Here is a 20,781-nt window from a genome sequence, read left to right as displayed (position 1 = left end):
TGGAGGAGTTGTGGAAACTTTAGTGTCTCGGTGAATAGGTCCTCTTAGGATCTGAAAAGGCTGCAGCTGTTTGGACCTTATGAATGACAATCAAATAAACTGTAACTCCTTTCAAAACCTCACACTGAGGAGAAACTTCAAAACTAGGACATCACAAGTAAATTTAAAAGAAGACCCAAGTAAAAGTGCAGAGTACAGCCGAAAGTCCATGTTTTTATTGAGTTGTTTTAACAAGGGAAGAGGGAGCTCTAGAGCTATGAAACTAAAAATGCTACCCTGAGACACCTCACATAGGCAAAATACCAAGTTACTTACAAGGTAATGAAAATCAGATTGTTTTTAGACCTTTAAAGAGCAACGCTTTATGCCAGAAGACAATCAGATAATCAACTAATAGAATTAAGATAGTCAAGGAAAGAAAATATAAGGCAAGGATTTCATATACATCCAAACAAACTTGCAAGCATAAAGGCCTTAGACCAACTGTGATGATCCTCTGACTCTTTCCTGGGAAATCTAGAAAAGAAGAAGCTTTAGAAAACCACAGTTATTGAAGAAACAACAACATAAGGATTGGTAGTTATATTCGATGTGTATTTACCCACAGAATAAAGAATAAATGATGATAATAAAGGGGAGAGTGCGATACATAATGGTTGTTTGTTCTGTTAATATAGACACAGGTCAAGTATCAAAAAAAAGTGATAATGAGGAAAGCATATGTGAAATGGAATAAGCTTGCTGATTATCTTTGGGGTAAAAAAATTATTTCAAGTCAGATGATGGGAGAGAGAAGGAAGGAGTAAGAAGCAATAACTAGATAATTTAATATCGTTCACTGTTGGGACAAAAACGAAAAAAGGAAGGGAGGAAGAACAGAGTATTATATAGAAGTATAAAGGTACCCATTAAAATAAAGATATAAACCTTTCTAACAGGAGAGAGGGGAAATAAAATGGATTATGCACGTGGTAAAGGCTTTTTTTTTTTTTTTTGACAGAGATCACACGTAGGCAGAGAGGCAGGCAGAGAGAGAGGAGGAAGCAGGCTCCCTGCTGAGCAGAGAGCCCGATGTGGGGCTCCATCCCAGGACCCTGGGATCATGACCTGAGCCGAAGACAGAGGCTTTAACCCACTGAGCCACCCAGGTGCCCCTGTGGTGAAGGCTTTTTATACAAAAGATGTGTATATAGGTAAAATAGAAAACCATGACAAAACAGGAGACTAAAGACATAGATCACATCAATAAATATAAAGAAAGTTCCAGGTTGGCTAAAACGTCCAACACTATTTGCAAACAAAGACCTTCAGAAAGATGAGAGATTAAAACAACAGACAAAGATACACCAGGCAAATGCAAAGAAAATAAGGCAGGAGTTGCAATTCTGAAATCCAACCAGGTAGATTTACAGGAGGAAATCATACATAAGAAGTCAGATTTAAAGACAAAAACCAAATAATTTATAGCATGTAAAAGAATCTGGACTTACACTCAGTGAGAGACTCTGAAAGATAATCTGGAGATGGACAAGAATCACACATGCACTAAGAGACCAGAGCGAGGGGACATGGGAGGTGGGGAAGCAGCTAGAATGGGGAAGAGGAGACACTGAGGGCCTACTCAAGGACACGTGGTTTGCACTCGTGTTCTCATTTTAATTCTTAGAACTACGTAAGAGGTGTCTCTTGTTATTCACATTTTATATATGGGGAGTCTGGGGTTCAGGAAGGTCAAGTAACTTGTCCCAGGATCAAGATTTTCACCTCACTCTTTGCCCCTACATATTGTTATCTGTTAAAAAAAAAAAAAAAAAGTTCAAGCAAGAAAGGGTGAGGGTCTAAGGCAGTACAGAAGGATTGGTATTTAAGGAACGTATCTGGGCAGGCTTAGTGATAGAACAGACACTGTGTAAGAGTAAATAACAAGAAATTAAGAATTTCAGAGCCATTATAAAAACTACTATCTATACGAAGTTCCAAATATACTGAAAAGGAAAACAAACCAGAACATCCTTTTATAACCTTTTATTTTTTACTGCTTTTTATTCTTCCCCAGACTTCTGCTAACTAAAGCCAAAATGTAAGCATACATGGTTTCTTGTTACGTGTTAACACACACACAAACACACGTGTGCGCATGCATGCACAGCATCCTTACAACCACAACAACCAGGTCCTATGAAAACTACTGAGACAGGAAAAGATATACAAACATCTAGATAAGAATTCAACATGGATTACTACAGAGAAGGTACTGTGTTTCCTCCTTTTTTTCCTTTGGGGAAGAGGCAGATCTTAAAATTAGCAATGTCCTAATAATGAATAAAAAAATGTTTGTTCTCTGTGTATGAGGCACTGAGAGTGAAAAAGTTTATTATTTTTTCTTATTGAATAAACATTTGGAATTGAATTACAGAAGAAAATTTAGTTAGCAGAATATACATAGATAGTCTTAAGTTCTTAAAGTCTATGTTTTTAAAGTTACAACATAGAATCTTCCAGTTTTTCTACTTTAAAAACAAAAGCCCTGCATGTCCTTGGAAAACTTTCTCCTTCCCCAATTTTTGTTTCCTTCCAGTGCCCCAACTCAGTCTTCCCAATTTGGGATGAGAAACTCTATTGAATTACTTCTACATGTTTGATTAGTTAAATAAGGATACGTTGCCCTACCTTCTTTTATTCAGTCTCATACTTACATGGAATTGTTCTCAGGTAGAGATTATCTCTGATGACTTGCTGCAATTTGTGGTCAATTGATCCTTTCTGAAACTGAAGACTCAGGTAATGTCGCAAATCTTTATTAATGACTTTGCCTATGAGAAAAACCACAGAAGACATCACATAACTGTTAGATCTCCAGTTAAATATTGATGTTAGTGATTGAATACCCTTAAGCCATTTAGCTATAGACAAGAAGAAATCAGAGTATTTTGCTAAAAATAACATTGTTTTCTAAAAACAAATGATTAGAGTACTATAATTAATAATATGTACCTATACTACCTAATGTGGGCATAATTTAACAACAGTAGGGGAGGGACAAGGTATAGATCAGAGAATATGACAAATACCCAAGATAATTTCCATTTATGGCTTTAAATGCCATCTATATACTGATAACTTCTATGTTCTTATCATGTCTCCATCCCTGACCTATGTCCACCAGGCTCCAAAGCCATCGAACTCATTCATATACACTGCAGATATATTTGAAAGTCAAATAAGCACCTCAAATTTCAGCTAGCCAAAACAGAACTCTTAATTCCATTCTCCAGCAATTTTTCCTCTGCTCTACTTTTCCTTGTCTTAGCAAATAATAGCACCATCAACCCAGCAGAACAGACCCAAGGGCTATAAGTCATCAGAAGTTTCTGATTTCTCCTTTTCACTTCTATCCCTCAGATCCAATCAGTAGCAACTTTTGTCAGTTCTACCTCCAAAACATGCCCCATGTCCACTTCTCTCCATTTCCAGAGCCTCCATCATTTCCCATCTCGAATTCTGCAACAGCCTTCTAATCTGTCTCCCTGTATTCATTCTTGCCTCCTCCTGCTCCCACCACTTACACAGAAGCCAGATGAGATTTTGAACATAAACCAGATAATCACCACTCTGTTTAGTGCCCCCTCGCCAATGACTTCTTTTTGCATTCGGGATAAAATCCAAACTTCCACATGGTCTAGCTCTGGCATTCTCTGACTCAAACCCATTCACTAGCCACCCACTAGCCATGCTTCCTCCCACAATGGCCATCTTTCAAAAGGCCAAATGGACCCTACTTTGGATCCTTCTGCCTGTCTCTGACTGCACAGGCATTTGCTGTCCACTCACTTGACTCTTAAATACAAGGTGATTCAATAAGAGGATGAAAGAGGGGTTTTTTTGGGGGGGGGGGATGGGAAATAAAAAGAGGACTATCGGTCTCAAAAACATGTTAAGCATAAAAATAGAGGATTACAGAAATCTGATAGCAGTGAATTTATAGTAAAGGTTGAACTTAAGTGAAGACCAAAGCCATCCAAACACTGTTCACTAGATAAGACTTCACATGGTTACAAAAGGACAATTCTACAACATAATGGATTTCTATACCAGGTAAGAAACGACTAGGCAATTAAAATACACTCTTTGATTTATCTGGAACAGCTTAATTATGACAAGGATAGATAAGCCAAAAGGTTACTACAGATCAATTCATTCTTTTAACTATTATTCCATGATGTAGCATTTCTAGTCCCCCCACTTTTTGGTCTTCTCTCACAGGTATAAACAAGCATAACCAAATGAGAGGATGTTAATTCAAGCAGGAAACCAGGGTGCTGCTAAAGTTTAGAGATAACATTCGGATCCTAAACTAATAAACACAAAGCAAAAAGTCCCCGTTTTGCCTTGCCAAAAATAGATCCTGAGGAAGGGTGACCCCTCTGTGATCAAAGAAGAAAGCCTGAAAGATATTTACAGGGATAACACAGAAGCCCTGGTTACAGAACTGGTTTCTGCCAGGCATTCAGGGGCTCTACCAACCCAAGTTCCATTTAGATGGAATCATATTATGCCGTTTCTTATTTTTATCACAGTACTTGTTCACTGCTGGGTGGAAAAAAAACATAATTCATAATCAATACTGTATAGTCCAAGAACGAAGAAATAGACCCTCAACTCTATGGTCAACTAATCTCCAATAATGTCCAATGGAAAAAAGTCTCTTCAACGACGGTGTTGGGAAAATTGTGGACAGCCACAAGCAAAAGAATGAAACTGTACCACATTCTTATACCACACACAAAAATAAACTCAAAATGGATGAAAGACCTAAATGTGAGACAGGAAATCCATCAAAATCCTGTAGGAGACACAGCCACAACATGTTTGACCTCAGTCACAACAACTTCTTGCTAGACACGTCTCCAAAGGCAATGGAAACAAAAGCAAAAATGAACTCTTGGGACTTCATCAGGATAAAAAGCTTTTGCACAGCAAAGGAAACATTCAACAAAACCAAAAGCAACCTATGGAATGGGAGAAGATATTCTCAAATGACTTATCGGATAAAGGGCTAGTATCTAAAATCTATAAAGAATTTATCAAACTTGGAGCACCTGGGTGGCTCAGTGGGTTAAAGCCTCTGCCTTTGGCTCAGGTCATGATCTCAGGGTCCTAGGATCGAGCCCCACATCGGGCTCTCTGCCCAGTGGGAAGCCTGCTTCCTCTTCTCTCTCTGCCTGCCTCTCTGCCTAGCTGTGACCTCTGTCTGTCAAATAAATAAATATTTTTTAAAAAATTTATCAAACTTAACAAGAAAGAAAAATCAAGTAAAAAAATGGGCAGAAGACATGAACAGACATTTCTCCAAGAAGACATACAAATGGCCAATAGACGAATGAAAAAATGCTCAACATCACTAGACATCTGGGAAATACAAATCAAAACCACCATGAGATACCACCTCACACCAGTCAGAATGGCTGAAATTAACAACTCAAGAAACAACAGATGTTGGCGAGGATGTGGAGAGAGGGGAATCCTTACTCTGTTGTTGGGAATGCAAGCTGGTACAGGCTTTTTGGAAAACAGTATGGAGGCTAATCAAAAAATTAAAAATAATTCTCTTACACCGTACACAAAGATCAACTCAAAATGGATAAAAGACCTCAACGTGAGACAGGAATCCATCAGAATCCTAGAGGAGAACATAGGCAGTAATCTCTTTGATATCAGCCACAGCAACTTCTTTCAAGATACGTCTCCAAAGGCAAAGGAAACAAAAGCGAATATAAACTTCTGGGACTTCATCAAAATCAAAAGCTTCTGCACAGCAAAGGAAACAGTTAAAAAAACAAAGAGGCAGCCCACGGAATGGGAGAAGATATTTGCAAATGACAGTACAGACAAAAGGTTGATATCCAGGATCTATAATGAACTCCTCAAACTCAACCCACACGAAATAGGCAAACACATCAAAAAATGGGCAGAAGATATGAACAGACACTTCTCCAATCAAGACATACAAATGGCTATCAGACACATGAAAAAATGCTCATTATCATTAGCCCTCAGGGAGATTCAAATTAAAACCACATTGAGATATCACCTTACACCAGTTAGAATGGCCAAAATTAACAAAACAGGAAACAACATGTGTTGGAGAGGATGTGGAGAAAGGGGAACCCTCTTACACTGTTGGTGGGAACGCAAGTTGGTGCAGCCTCTTTGGAGAACAGTGTGGAGATTCCTCAAGAAATTAAAAATAGAGCTTCCCTATGACCCTGCAATTGCACTCCTGGGTATTTACCCCAAAGATACAGATGTCGTGAAAAGAAGGGCCATCTGTACCCCAATGTTTATAGCAGCAATGGCCACAGTCGCCAAACTATGGAAAGAACCAAGATGCCCTTCAACGGATGAATGGATAAGGAAGATGTGGTCCATATACACTATGGAGTATTATGCCTCCATCAGAAAGGATGAATACCCAACTTTTGTAGCAACATGGACGGGACTGGAAGAGATTATGCTGAGTGAAATCAGTCAAGCAGAGAGAGTCAATTATCATATGGTTTCACTTATTTGTGGAGCATAACAAATAGCATGGAGGACAAGGGGCGTTAGAGAGGAGTAGGGAATTTGGGTAAATTGGAAGGGGAGGTGAACCATGAGAGACTATGGACTCTGAAAAACAATCTGAGGGGTGTGAAGTGGCGGGGGGTGGGAGGTTGGGGTACCAGGTGGTGGGTATTATAGAGGGCACGGCTTGCATGGAGCACTGGGTGTGGTGAAAAAATAATGAATAATGTTTTTCTGAAAATAAATAAATTGAAAAAATATATATAGCATGTATTGCCGTAGAAAATTGTAGAGAAAAAAAATTAAAAATAGAACTACCCTATAACCTAGCAACTGACTACTAGGTATTTTTATCCAAAGGATGCAAACATAGTAACTCGAAGGGGCACCTGTACCCCAATGTTTATAGCAGCAATGTCCGAAATAGCCAAACCATGGAAAGAGCCCAGATATCCATCAACAGAGGAATGGATAAGAAGATGTAGTGTGTAGACACACACACACACACACACAGGAATATTACTCAGCCATCAAAAAGAATGGAATCTTGCCATTTGCAATGACATGGATGGACCTAGAGGTATTATGCTAAGTGAATTAAATCAGTCAGAGAAAGACAAATGCCACATAATTTCACTTATATGTGGAGTTTAAGAAAAAACAGATGAACACAGGGAAAGGGAGGGAAAAATAAAATAAGATGTAAACAGAGAGGGAGACAAACTACAAGAGACTCTTAACTGTAGGAAACAAACTGAGGGTTGCTGGAGGGGAGGTAGGTGGAGGGATGGGGTAACTGGGTGATGGGTGTTAATGAGAGCACGTAATGGAATGAGAACTAGATGTTACATGCAACTGATGAATCCCTAAATTCTACCCCTGAAACTAATAATGCAGTATATGTTAACTAAACTGAATTTAAATTTTAAAAGAACACCATATAGTCTCATTTCTTATTGTACCCAATAATGAGTTTATTTAGTCCAAATGCTTTGTAATAAATATTATACAAAAGCTTTGATGAGTTGTTACATAGGTACTTAAAAGTTTTAGTGATATTTGTGGATGTTTAGAGCTCTTGAATAGATAGAGAATGCATCACTGTTTTTTTCCCATTTAAAATAATATGGTACTGGCTCCAATATCTAAAAATCCTCTATCCAACATATTTTCATGAATACACTTCATCTGTGTATTCTATATAACGCCTCTAATTCAAGGATAATGCCTTGATAATGCCTCTAATTCAAGAAGATGACACGAGTCAACACTTTTTTTTCCCTAACCCAGATTTTGTGTTTTAATTTGAAACTTTCCTGTAAAATATGGTATAGCTCACAGAGGTAACCATATAATGCTAAGAATTCAGACTGGATTTTAATCCAATTAAAATAACAGCCATTAAATCAGATATAATTAAAGACAAAGACCTAATAAAAGTCATAGATCACGAGTTACAGCTTAAAGGGGCTTCTTACAGTGGAAATGAAGTTAAAACACCTCGTTTCCTATTTCAAAGGCCTACAAGATCTTAAGACTGGGAGGCTAGTTAAAGCAAAAAACTAGATTTAAAGAATGGTACCTAGGATTACCTGGGCTGGAACTGTGCTCACTCTCAATTACCACCCCTTGCTGGGGTTCTGGATGCAGTGATGAAATGCATAGTTGCCAAGAACAGAGTAAGGGACAATTTCATGAATGTGATATTTTACTTCAAATGTGCAAGTCATTCAAAGAAGTCCTCACACATCTTCAAGGTTGAGGACAAAATATTACAAACAGCAGTGAAATGTCAATTATAAAAGATTAACAACTTATACAGGGTTGGCCTTCTTTCAGATTAAAAATTAATAGTAAAATACAATGGATATTATAGTCATCATGGACTTCCTTGCCTCAAGAAACCAAAGACCTTCTGTAAGGGGACATAATATTATGGTTCCCTCTTTGATAGGATTCCAAGGAATTTGTTTAAAAAAGCAAAAAGTACAAATATCCTGAGTAGGCAGATGACTGTGGAATTACTAGAAGGCCAACAGAAACGTTAACTCACAAAAACACTGCTGAGTATATCTATATTATCAAGTTGTATATAAAAGTCAGCCTTTTATTTAGGCAGAGTTTCATAGAAACTTGACATTTCAAGGGTATGAAAAACATTTACTTGGGGTTAATGCAGTTGTTGCTAAACAAGGAAGGGAAAAAGATTCTTCATAATTTAGCATTCTTACCCAGCCAGCCTTTGCTTTAAGTGTTAAATTATTCCCTGACTTCTAAGTGATTTATTAAGTTTATTCATGAAACACAAAAATGGATCGATATATCTTACACAAACAGCTCAGGTGGGGAAAAGTCTGTAATTGAAATCTCAATCATATGAATAAATCCAGACACTCAAGTTTCAACATACAAATCCTTAGTCAAAAGAACCCATCATTACAAATCCATACTTTCTGAGTATATGCAAATTAATATTCACTAGCAGGTCTCTCTAGGGAATCTGTGTGTAGAGATACCAGTTACAAGTTAGATAAACCCTATGGGGTGCCAGTATGGGAGTAGCCGTTCAACCAGTTGTAAACTGGTCTCATTGTCAACATTTCACTGCCTTTTCCATAAGGATCGTCTAAGAGACTTTGCCAACCACTTCATAAAAGACAAGATGGCGCATGACTTTACTATTCTCTAATCCAGTAGTTAATTATAAAATTGAGCACAGGGGATGAGATGAGTTTGACATATCTTGTTCTTATGAATTCACATGGATTCATGGTGATCATTCCATTCTTTTCTAAACACTTAAATATTTTATATTTGTTCAATCTCTTCAAATTTTGCCATAGTTTCAAGTTAAGGCAATAGACTTGAGTTTTTAAGATCAACCTCACACCTTTTGGAAACTGGAACATTGGTTTCCCTTCAGTTTCCTGGTACTTTCCATATTCTCCATAATTTCATAAAGAATATTGACAATAGCTCTGAGATCAAATCTTCAGTGCCTTTAACTCCTGAGAGGCAGTTTAGTTGAGTTTTGAAAATGTAAATTCATTTAAACTGAATGAAACTTTTATGACCTCCTCATTTTTAAAAAATTTAATTTCTCCCATTTCAGGCTATTTGTTTTCCTTTTACTATTTGAAAAGTAATTCTGCTAGTTCAAGATTATGGAAGCAAAGCAAAAATGGTACATGTCTGATTTCTGCCTACAAACAGCTAATATTAACAACATCTTCCGACAGCAAGCCTACCTCTTCCTTTCTGTTGCTCTTGCTCCAGACACAAACTTAAAAGCATTTTGTGCTCTCTGAAGTATCTTAGCTCCTTTTGAGCTTGGTCTGTAGAGAAGAAAATTCTTAAATGCTCATTTCTTTTTTTTTTTTAATTACTTCTATTAACATATAATGAATGTATCATTTGCCCCAGGGGTACAGGTCTGTGAATTGTCAGGCTTACACACTTCACAGCACTCACCATAGCATATACCCCCCCCAGTGTCTATAACCTAACCACTCTCTCCCTACCCCCCCAACCCCAACAACCCAAAGTTTGTTTTGTGAGATTAAGAGTCTCTTATGGTTTGTCTCTCTCCCGATCCCATCTTGTTTCATTAAATGCTCATTTCCTACAGTTTACTTAGCTCTGTATAAATGTGATTATGTGCTCCTTCCATTTGCCAATCATAAACATCTTTAAAAAAAAATGTGAGCTGCTTAGAGCTTTCTGTGTTCCCATAAAGCATTTCTTTATATAACTTTTCTTTAAGACATCTCTAGTCTTGGGGAGCCTGGGTGGCTCAGTCAGTGAAGTGTCTGCCCTCAGCTCAGGTCAGGATCCCTAGATGCTGGGATAAAGCCCTGCGTCAGGTTTTCTGCCCAGCACGAAGCCTGCTTCTCCCTCTCCCTCTGCCTCTCCCCTCCTCTATGCGTCCTCTCTCTCTCTCAAATAAATAATTAAAATCTTAAAAAAAAAATCTCTAGTCTCGGAACCACACCTAGAGATGTGATAAACTTTTAAAAATCAGTTGTCCTCAACAGCAAAAAAGTACGGGCGTAACCATGTCCTAGTTCTCTTCCTTACTATAGGACAGCCTAGTGACTTTCCCCAATAAACTGTTCGATCTAACTAGCTCAACACAAGGAATTTTACTCATTAGTCCTTTCCCATTAGCCCTAGAGGTGTATTTTAGTGCTTCCTCCACCTCTTGAGCTCTACAGTAGTAAGAGAAAGCTGCATGAAAGTGGTTAAGAGGATATACAGAAGTTTAACTCCTTGGTTAAGGTGGGATGCCCCTAAAACAAAATAAATCAAATGGTAGTCTACTTGTTTGTGAAACTGTTTATGGTATTTGAACAAGTCTTCTCAAGACACCTGGGTGGCTCAGTCGGTTAAGCATCTGCCTTCAGCTCAGGTCATGGTCCCAGCATCCTGGAACTGAGACCTGGATCGGGTTCCCTGCTCATCAGAGAACCTGCTTCTCCCTCTCCCTCTGCCTGACACTCTGCCTACCTGTGTTCTCTCTCTGTCAAACAAATAAATAAAATATTTTAAAAAAAGGACTTCTCTAGAAAGTCAACCTACACATTTCACAGTAAAATATATTCTATGACACAGAAGTTATTCAAAGTTATTTTTAAAAAAAGATTTCTTATTTATGTATTCTGAGAGAGAAAGCACGCACACAGGTGTGCTGGAAGGGCAGAGGAAGGGGGAGAAGCAGGCTCCCCACAGAGCAAGGAGCCTGATGGAGGGACTGATCCCAGGACCCTGGAATCATGACTCAAGAGAAAGGCAGATGCTTAACTGACTAAGCCACCCAGGTGCCCCCAAAATTATCTTATACAGTTGTTGGACATACATGTTTGTCAGCTGAGCGCCAAGCCATGATTTGTTTTTACAGAGTTAGTTCTAGTGTCTAGCACACAAAGTGAGTGAATCAGTTGAATTTTGTATTTGTGATTTTTCATTTGACCCTCTCCATCCTTGAATACACAAAATTTTAGAAGAGAATACTTACATGATAAAGCACTTAATAGTAGTCCATATACAACTTTATCCTAAACTGTTTCTTAAACAATGAAACTGATTTTGACTATCAAAACACTAAAATAAATTTTCATTGAGGTAACATGCTCTGTAAGTCTTTAAAAGTAGGTTTAATTATAGTTTATATGCTAATTCCTTAAATTCTGTTCTTTATTTATTAATACTTTAAATATATTCACAAAATGGTATCTGGCTGTCCTGAAATATAAAATAAGGCTAAATTAACCATTCATACCTACTGTGTTCTAGCACCACTGGAGATAACTAGTCCAAGCAGGGAAAAAAAAAACCCAAACCCTTCTGCTTTTCCTAGGGGGAAGATGTAGGAATGAGAAGAGTATAGGAAATAGAGATCCCTAGGACTTATTTTAGAAATGTTATTATATATACTACATGCTATGTGCTTTCACTCCATGAAAACCTTTGAGGTTGGTGTTATTATTGTTCCCACTTTAGAGAGAAGGGGCTGAGGTATAAAGAGGTTAAGTAACTTGGCCAAGGTGACATCATTAAAGGTAGAAGACCTGGGATCTGAACTCAGTCAGCCTAGCTCCAGAACCTGTCCTGGAGTACTGTGCTAAATGCCCGGCCCCCACCTATCCATCTGTCTATATCTTTTGATGAACTTCTTCTCTTGCATAAGCTTATTATGAGAACGTGAGCTTTAAGACCTTGCCCTTCCTTGAAACAGCTGCAGCTACCGTATAAACAAGGCTGCACCGAGTCCTGAGTAGTAGGCACCTGGGGCTAAAGCCGGGAATGAGAGCTCACCCAAACGAAACCTGAAGGCTTGCAGGTTAAATGAACATTGAAGAAGACATTTCAAACACAAGAGCATTAGGAAAGATTAGCATAGAGCACTGTGGGAATCCACAATTTAGATTCTAAGTCAGGGCAGCCCAGGCAGACAATGTCACTAAGTTACAGTGGAGCTGAATCCTGAAGGATAAACAGGAGCTAGCTGGGCTAAAAAAAAAGGGGGGGGGGGAGTCGAGGGAATGGGACATACAAAGACACTTACTTGTGGTGGGAAAGAACACAGTGCTTACAGGAAGGGAGAGAAATCCAGTATAGCTGGTTCTTAGAAAGTGAGGAAGAATTCCCACAAGCTGAGACAAGAGTTCTGGGGACCAGTGGGTTGACTAGCACTTTACAACAATAAGAACACCCACAACTTAAGCCTGACACCAAGGCCCTTAATAATTGCTTTACGCTAACAACTGTGGATATGTTCTTACTGGCCTGGCCACCTCAACATTTCGTACTTCCAATGTTATCTCATTATTTCTGTTCTGTCTTCTATCTCTACATCCATGGTTCAAAAGTTGGAGAACACGTACCTACAGAAACCTTTATGCCTCTGTCATCAGAGGCAAGTAGGAACGTAATGAATTTTTTTTCTTTTCTCCCCCCCCACAGGTGAATTTTACCAAACATTTAATTTTTTTTAAATTTTTTTTATTTTTTATGGGGCACCTGGGTGGCTCAGTGGGTTGAGCCGCTGCCTTCGGCTCAGGTCATGATCTCGGGGTCCTGGGATCGAGTCCCGCATCGGGCTCTCTGCTCAGCAGGGAGCCTGCTTCCCTCTCTCTCTCTCTGCCTGCCTCTCCGTCTACTTGTGATTTCTCTCTGTCAAATAAATAAATAAAATCTTAAAAAAAAAAATAAATAAATATTTTTTTTAATTTTTTATAAACATATATTTTTATCCCCAGGGGTACAGGTCTGTGAATCGCCAGGTTTACACACTTCACAGCACTCACCATAGCACATACCCTCCCCAATGTCCATAACCCCACCCCCCTTCTCCCAACCCCCCTCCCCCCAGCAACCCTCAGTTTGTTTTGTGAGATTAAGAGTCACTTATGGTTTGTCTCCCTCCCAATCCCATCTTGTTTCATTTATTCTTCTCCTACCCCCTTAACCCCCCATGCTGCAATCACCACTTCCTTATATCAGGGAGATCATATGATAGTTGTCTTTCTCCAATTGACTTATTTCACTAAGCATGATACACTCTAGTTCCATCCACGTCGTTGCAAATGGCAAGATTTCATTTCTTTTGATGGCTGCATAGTATTCCATTGTGTATATATACTACATCTTCTTTATCCATTCATCTGTTGATGGACATCTAGGTTCTTTCCATAGTTTGGCTATTGTGGACATTCCTGCTATAAACATTTGGGTGCACGTGCCCCTTTGGATCACTACATTTGTATCTTTAGGGTAAATTCCCAGTAGTGCAGTTGCTGGGTCATAGGGTAGTTCTATTTTCAACATTTTGAGGAACCTCCATGCTGTTTTCCAGAGTGGCTGCACCAGCTTACATTCCCACCAACAGTGTAGGAGGGTTCCCCTTTCTCCGCATCCTCGCCAGCATCTGTCATTTCCTGACTTGTTAATTTTACACGTAATGAATTTTTAAAATAATGTATATAATTAAATTCTGACTCAGTCCCAAATCTGAAAAGCATGAAATGCTCTGGAGTCACTTGAGCCACTGGTTGGTGTCCAGTACTGTCCTGAGTTACAGTCTGAAGAAACCCAGAGCAAAGCAATCATGCAACGCTGCCATCTGCCGCAGAACCCTGCTGCCCTCCCCCAACCCGCCTCAGTCAGGAGAAAGTCTCCTGCTCACGGAGGTCACAGTCAGCGTCGATTTTATCCCCAGCTTTATAGAGATAATACTGACATACAACACGGGGAAGTTTAGGGTGTATGATGCCATGACTTGATACACACATATGCTGTGAAATCGTTACTGCAATCAGGTTACCTGGCACCTCCAACCCCCCACATAATTATCATTTTTTTTGGGTGTAGATGGTGATAAGAAGTAAGATCTATTCTCTTAACTTTCAAGTATATAACCCAATATTGTTAAGTTACAGCTACCATCTTAGGTACAGTCATGTTAGTTAGTCACCCAGAATTTACTCATCTTACAGATGGAAGTTTGTACCCATGGACCAACATCTCTCCATTTTCCCCACCTGCAGTCCCCGGCAACTACCCTTTTGCTCTCTATTTCCATGAGTTTGGCTTTCCTAGAGTTAGTAAGAGAACACACAAGTAAGAAAACACACAGTAGCTGTCTTTCTCTGTCAGAGGTCACATTTTTGGGCTACATTACATATTTATGGCAATTGTTAAAATGGGAGGGTCCATTCTCCAATGGTTTCTGAAAGCAGCCACCACAAATACACAGGTCACATTTCATCTTACTGCCTGGGGTCCTATGTCACAGGCAGTCTGAGGTCAAGTCTGCTGTTACATACCTGGTTCTTGCCCTGTGCACCCAAGAAAGGTTTTCTTTTTTCCCTCCCTTTCTTTCTTTCCTTCCTTTCCTCCTTCCCTTCTTCCCTGCCTCTAGAACTGAGAGCGTAGCTAAACAAAGAATTCTTTGGTTTAGGTAGACTATACATCTGAAAAACCTCTGAACTGTACCGAACTAAATATATTCATTCCTGAATGCCTAATACTGCGTAGTACATGTAGAATTCAATGTTAATGTAGCACTGAACTCGTTTCATTATATTCAAATTATGTTTAAGTAAAACACATTATCATGCTTTTTAAAGAAGTTTTTATGGTTTTTATTAGTTTAAACAAAGCAAGTATTTCAGGGTAGGATATATTTGCAAATAACAATCATCTCTCTGAAAAAAACTCGGATGCATGGCCAGGATCAGAATTATAAAGAAAAAGAGTGGGTGTCCCAGAGGAAAATGTCATTGTACCTCTGTATGTTCTTACTTCTGAGGCAACTACACTGCTCCTGTTAACACCCTGCCCTATCCTTTGAACCTTCACCTCCAACTATTACCACCGGTTTCAGTTTTCTGTCTACTCTACCAGGCACCTCCCAGTGTTGTGTACATATAAATACTGTCAGAGCAAAAGGTCTACACACTGGCCACTTGTCCCCCTGCTCTTTGAAGCCAAGACCCAAGCAGAGCTCTGAAGTCCGCAGTAAGAAGCTCCTGTTTTCATCTCTCCTCCCTGCTGGTTCTTGCTACAGAACAGTGGGGCACACTGCGGCCTCCCTCGCTGGGTCTTAGGCCTGTATGAAGTCAGGAACTCTTATTTAACTCTCTTCTCCACAATGCCTAACGTAGTGCTGCGTAAATACTTCTCTTAAACACACCAAACTAACATTTTAAATAATATTGTTGCTATACTGATAGACTTTCAATGGAATCCATCTCAGAAAAAATACTTCTACTGTAATTCTTAAAGACAAGGAAATCCTTTCATAAAGCAGCAGCATTAAAAATAATGTTTTCAGGGGCGCCTGGGTGGCTCAGTGGGTTAAAGCCTCTGCCTTCGGCTCAGGTCATGATCTCAGGGTCCTGGGATAGAGCCCCGCATCAGGCTCTCTGCTCAGCAGGGAGCCTGCTTCCTCCTCTCTCTCTGCCTGCCTCTCTGCCTACTTGTGATCTCTGTCTGTCAAATAAATAAATAAAATCTTTTAAAAAAAAAATAATAATGTTTTCAGTGTAACAATGTGGTCAAATGCTCAGGATATATTTTAAGTGAGAAAAGCAGGTTGCAACACAGAATGTTCATTTTGACCTCAAACTGAAACAATCTCAGGACATGCAAACAAACATACATAAGACAAACTCCTATTTAAATACTTAAAAATACTAAGAGTATTACTGCAGGGTATAATTATTGGGTAATTTTCTTTAAAAATAATTTAAAATAAATTTCTTTAAAATAATTATTCCATAGTTTTCTTTAAAAACTATTTTCCTCATGGTTTTTATATTTGCAAATTTTTTACAGTGAGAACCTACTGCTATAATATGAAAAAAATTTTAGAAAGCAGATTGTATTTTCAAAAACTGTGTCCTTCAAAGGTCATTAGTGGAAAAGGAAGCTTGACCCATGGCCCTAACATGACCAAAAAATGTGCTAGAAATCTAGGTGAATGCTGAGACTATTTGTGTGGTTTTCTTTTAATCATTTGTTTTTAATAAGTGTTGTTTTTGGGGTGCCGGGGTAGCCCAGTCAGTTAATTATAATTTTTGAAGTTTTTAATCTAAAAGCTGCTTTTATCTAAATGCTTTTTCTTTAAGATACTAACCCCTTGGTATGCCTGGGTGGCTCAGTTGGTTAAGCATCTCACTCTTGATTTTGGCTCAGATCATGATCTCAGGATCATGAGATCAAGCCTCACGTCAGGCTCTATGCTGGGTGTGGAGTCTGCTTAGGATTCTCTGTCTCCCTCTCTCTCTCTCTACCCCTCCCCTCCACTCATGTTTGTGTTTACCCATCTCTCTCTCACTCAAAAATAAACAAAAATAAAAGATAAATTGAGGTATATTATTAAAAAAATAAGTATTATTTTTAACCTACTAGGTTAAATTGCAACCATTTTGCTTTTAACTGAAACTCTCAAAATCGATAAGCTACAGAACTAAAATCTACATTTGAAAAATAAGACAGAAATCTTCAGTCTAGAAAAGACATGACAAAAATCACAATTTTCCCTTAAGAACTCATTTATCAGGAAGAGCAAAGTAAAATGAACCTTCCTAGAAGAAGACAGTGGAAAAAATAAGGAATAAATCATCAAAAGTGGGTCCTTTTCTTTTTGAGGCTCTTATTTGATGGAATCATGTGGACTTAGTACTTAAAGAAAAACAGTATTTGTAAAGTACTATCCTGTGGCTATTTACAATTTTTTCTTTGTGACACTCATGTCAGGAATCATTAGCAAACCTGTCATAATGCCAGATAACTAGTGTCTGCTTGGCACACCAATATCTGAATCACAGTATTAATGCTTCATCCTTTTGACAAGAGGGTACAAAGCCATCTATTGCGCACTGTCATTTTACCAAAAACAGAATAACTGGGTTCAGTAGTCTTTGCAAATCAAAGTTATATGCTTCAACAGAATGTCCAAGACTTGAGGTGGAAGATCGGTTATTGAGGTTTCATTATAACAGCTGATACAGACAGCTGCAAGGGAATACAGATGTATTTAATTAGAGCTCTGACCAGAACAATGGATACTAGAGAGTTCCTATTTTTAAGATACATCATTATGTAAACAATCTCAACCTCTGGGTTTGGGTAGTAGAATAAATATAGTTAATCACTATTAAATAAGCAATTCCACAGCCTCTTCTTCTCTGATTGATTTTAAATATAGGACTTTATATGAATCCTTAGAAATTTTCTAAAGTAGGTGGTTAAAGGGCCTATAAATTATAGTATATACCAAAAGTGATTTGACTCTAGTGGGAATCAACACTCATTAAAATTATTTAAGCATTTTCCATTTTCATTTCTAATCTCTATGTTTAATCAGGAACATATTTTGAAAGATTTTTAAAGTTACCCTTAAAAATACGGTTATAAAAAACATCAAAATTCCAAAGAAACATTTTGGAGGATAAATGGCCACTTCTATGCACATCCCCTATTCAGATTTCTCCACCAAGACTACTTTCCCCCACTCACCCTACCTGTAAGGCTGAGTGAATCAGGGCCTTCCAGAAAATGTCAGCAGATCCATAGACTTCCATTTCCCATTAAAGGATAGGAAGGAAAGAAGGAAGAAATCAATACCCTTAAAAAATAAACCAATGGCAAGAAATAAATCTATTCCAGAAGACGATGGAATTGCTATAAATTCCAGCATCAGTTAGTCAGAACTAAGAAACTGCACTCTAAGAACCATAATCAAGAGTACTAAGTGGCATTAGCTAGCTTGATAATCTTGAATTTAGGTTCAAGTACTAAAAGAAAATCTTTTGGGTTATTGGCAGTTATCAGTCACTTTTACCAAAACAAAACAAAACAAAACACCCAAAAACCACAAAAACAAACAAACAAAACAAAAAACCCCCAAACTCTGTTTCCAGTACAGAAGAAATGAAAAGGGGAAAAAAGTTAATCTCTGTCCATCCAACATTAACTTTAAGGGATACAAAATACTGAGAAAATACCAGAAGCTGAGAGGCAATGCTCTAGCTCATAAGCCTAGCACATTTGGCAGACTCTGAATAGGAAACATTCAGAAGGGCCCCAAAGACGTCTCCAGCTCACATGGGTTCTGGGAGGGCATAACAGGATTGAAGGAAGAATTTGTTGGCCAAGCATTGCGATTTTTCTTGTCCTAGGGTCTTAAGTGGGAGGTATGATGGCAGCAGGCAAACCTACTTCAAAGCTGCAGACCAGAGTGACTTTGAGAGTGGAATGATACATGCTGATCTCCAAAACAAAATGTGTGAGCTGCTGCTCCCCATTCCTAACAGCAGAGGACAGAAAGTTCAGAGAGAAACAGTAACAAAGTCCCCAAAATGTAGCTGCCCTTTGCACTGGCTTGCTCCCTAAGGCCCTGTACCTCACCAGACATCTGAAGCTATAAAGAGAGGGCTAGATACTTCTACATCAAGCTGGAGAGTTCATGTGCTAATGATAAAAGCCAAGGGGAACCCAGGGACATAGGAAAGGTACTAAAGAAATAGCATGGATGGGCTCTAAGCAGAGAAATAACAAGAGCAGACACGGGTGTATTAAAAACTAACTGGAGAATACACAGGGGAAGGAGCCAAAAACAGCCGAGGGTCACTGTCCAGGTGACAGATGATTTAGATCAGCAGTCATACTGGAGAAGAAAAACAGATTTGAGATTCACCGCATATAACCGCATATATGAAAAGATTTTCAACACGAAACACTATCCTTAGAAGAAGTGGTTGTGGGTGCCTGGGTGGCTCAGTCCATTAAGCGTCTGCCTTGGGCTTAGGTCATGATCCCAGGGTCCTGGGGATGGAGCCCCGCATCAGGCTCCCTGCTGAGCTGCTCCCTCTGCCCCCCCCCACTAGTGCACACATGCTCTCTCTCTAAAAATAAATTTTAAAATCTACTAAAAAAAAAGTTGTCATATTTGAACCTTACAAAGTCTCAGATTACAGAATGATCTACAAAGTATTTTATTAAAAAAAGTACAAAGTATTGTCTGGAGAAGACATGTTAGCCTGAACCACCTGCTTTCACAGATAAGCTAACACAACTGCAAAGCTGGGGGTGGGGGCAGTGGGGAGGATGCAAATAAAGTAAGAAGATGTAGGGATTATTCCTCGCGGTAGGACTTCACAGTTGCATGTGGAAGCTGATGCTGGCAAGCAATCTTTCAATAATCACTTGAACAAAATGACTCAGTCCATGCTTAGGTTATGAGATCATGAATACATGCCAACAGAAGAAGTGTACTAATTGTACTTGTGGCTGGGACAGCATTATACACAGATTTTAAAAATGCAGTATCTCGGGGCGCCTGGGTGGCTCAGCAGGTTAAGCCTCTGCCTTCGGCTCAGGTCACGATCTCAGGGTCCTGGGATCAAGCCCCACATCAGGCTCTCTGCTCAGCGGGAGCCTGCTTCCCTCTCTCTCTCTCTCTCTCTCTCTGACTGCTTCTGTGCCTACTTGTGATCTCTGTCTGTAAAATAAATAAATAAAATGTTTTTAAAAAATAAAAATGCAGTATCTCAAGTGACTTGGATGGAAAGGAGAAGTGGGTGATCTGGAAAGCCATGTTACAGGGCTCATCTCGGTGCTAACAAAATACTCAAGGTGTATGCTGAAAAGCTGGAACAAAATTTTTACATAAAATAGTGGGGCAAAGTATTTCTAAATTTTACATATATGTAACTAAATTAGGTATTAAACATAGAAATTGATTCTATCCCTCAAAATTTAGATTCTTGCTGCCTAGTCAAAGAATATTTTTCAAAGTGTCTTTTTAAAAACTGTGGGGTAGCTTAACTCCAGGGTCTGCTAATATTTGGACTTACGTGATACTGTGAATAGAACTCGTAAGCCTTGGCGATCTGAAGAGTGAGGGAAGAAGAGACAATAAAAAGGATCACTTCAGTTGTCTAACTTGAATCATCAGGTGAATCTGAATTCCATTAAAAAAAAAAGTAGACAAGGGAAAGAACAGTTTTGGGAATTGAAGCAAGAAATTAGGCTATGAAGATGATATGATACTATATGTGGAAAACCCAAAAGACTCCACTCCAAAACTGCTAGAACTTGTACAGGAATTCAGTAAAGTGTCAGGATATAAAATCAATGCATAGAAATCAGTTGCATTTCTCTACACCAACAACAAGACAGAAGAAAGAGAAATTAAGGAGTCAATCCCAT

At 38.8% G+C, this 20,781-nt stretch overlaps 1 protein-coding gene across 3 annotated transcripts in view; it reads right to left on the bottom strand.

Moving 5' to 3' along the window:
* MAGI3 (membrane associated guanylate kinase, WW and PDZ domain containing 3) overlaps positions 1 to 20,781 on the bottom strand; it is a 245,123-nt gene that overhangs the window by 87,188 nt on the left and 137,154 nt on the right. For all 3 annotated transcript variants that reach the window (XM_044238942.1, XM_044238941.1, XM_044238940.1), the window contains exon 2: positions 2,697 to 2,813. In XM_044238942.1, coding sequence (XP_044094877.1) covers positions 2,697 to 2,813 — 117 coding nt within the window. The remainder of the gene's footprint in view (positions 1 to 2,696; positions 2,814 to 20,781) is intronic.

The sequence above is a fragment of the Neovison vison genome, chromosome 2 (assembly GCF_020171115.1).
Source record: "Neovison vison isolate M4711 chromosome 2, ASM_NN_V1, whole genome shotgun sequence".
NCBI lineage: Eukaryota > Metazoa > Chordata > Mammalia > Carnivora > Mustelidae > Neogale > Neogale vison.
This window is presented reverse-complemented; position numbering and strand designations above follow the sequence as displayed.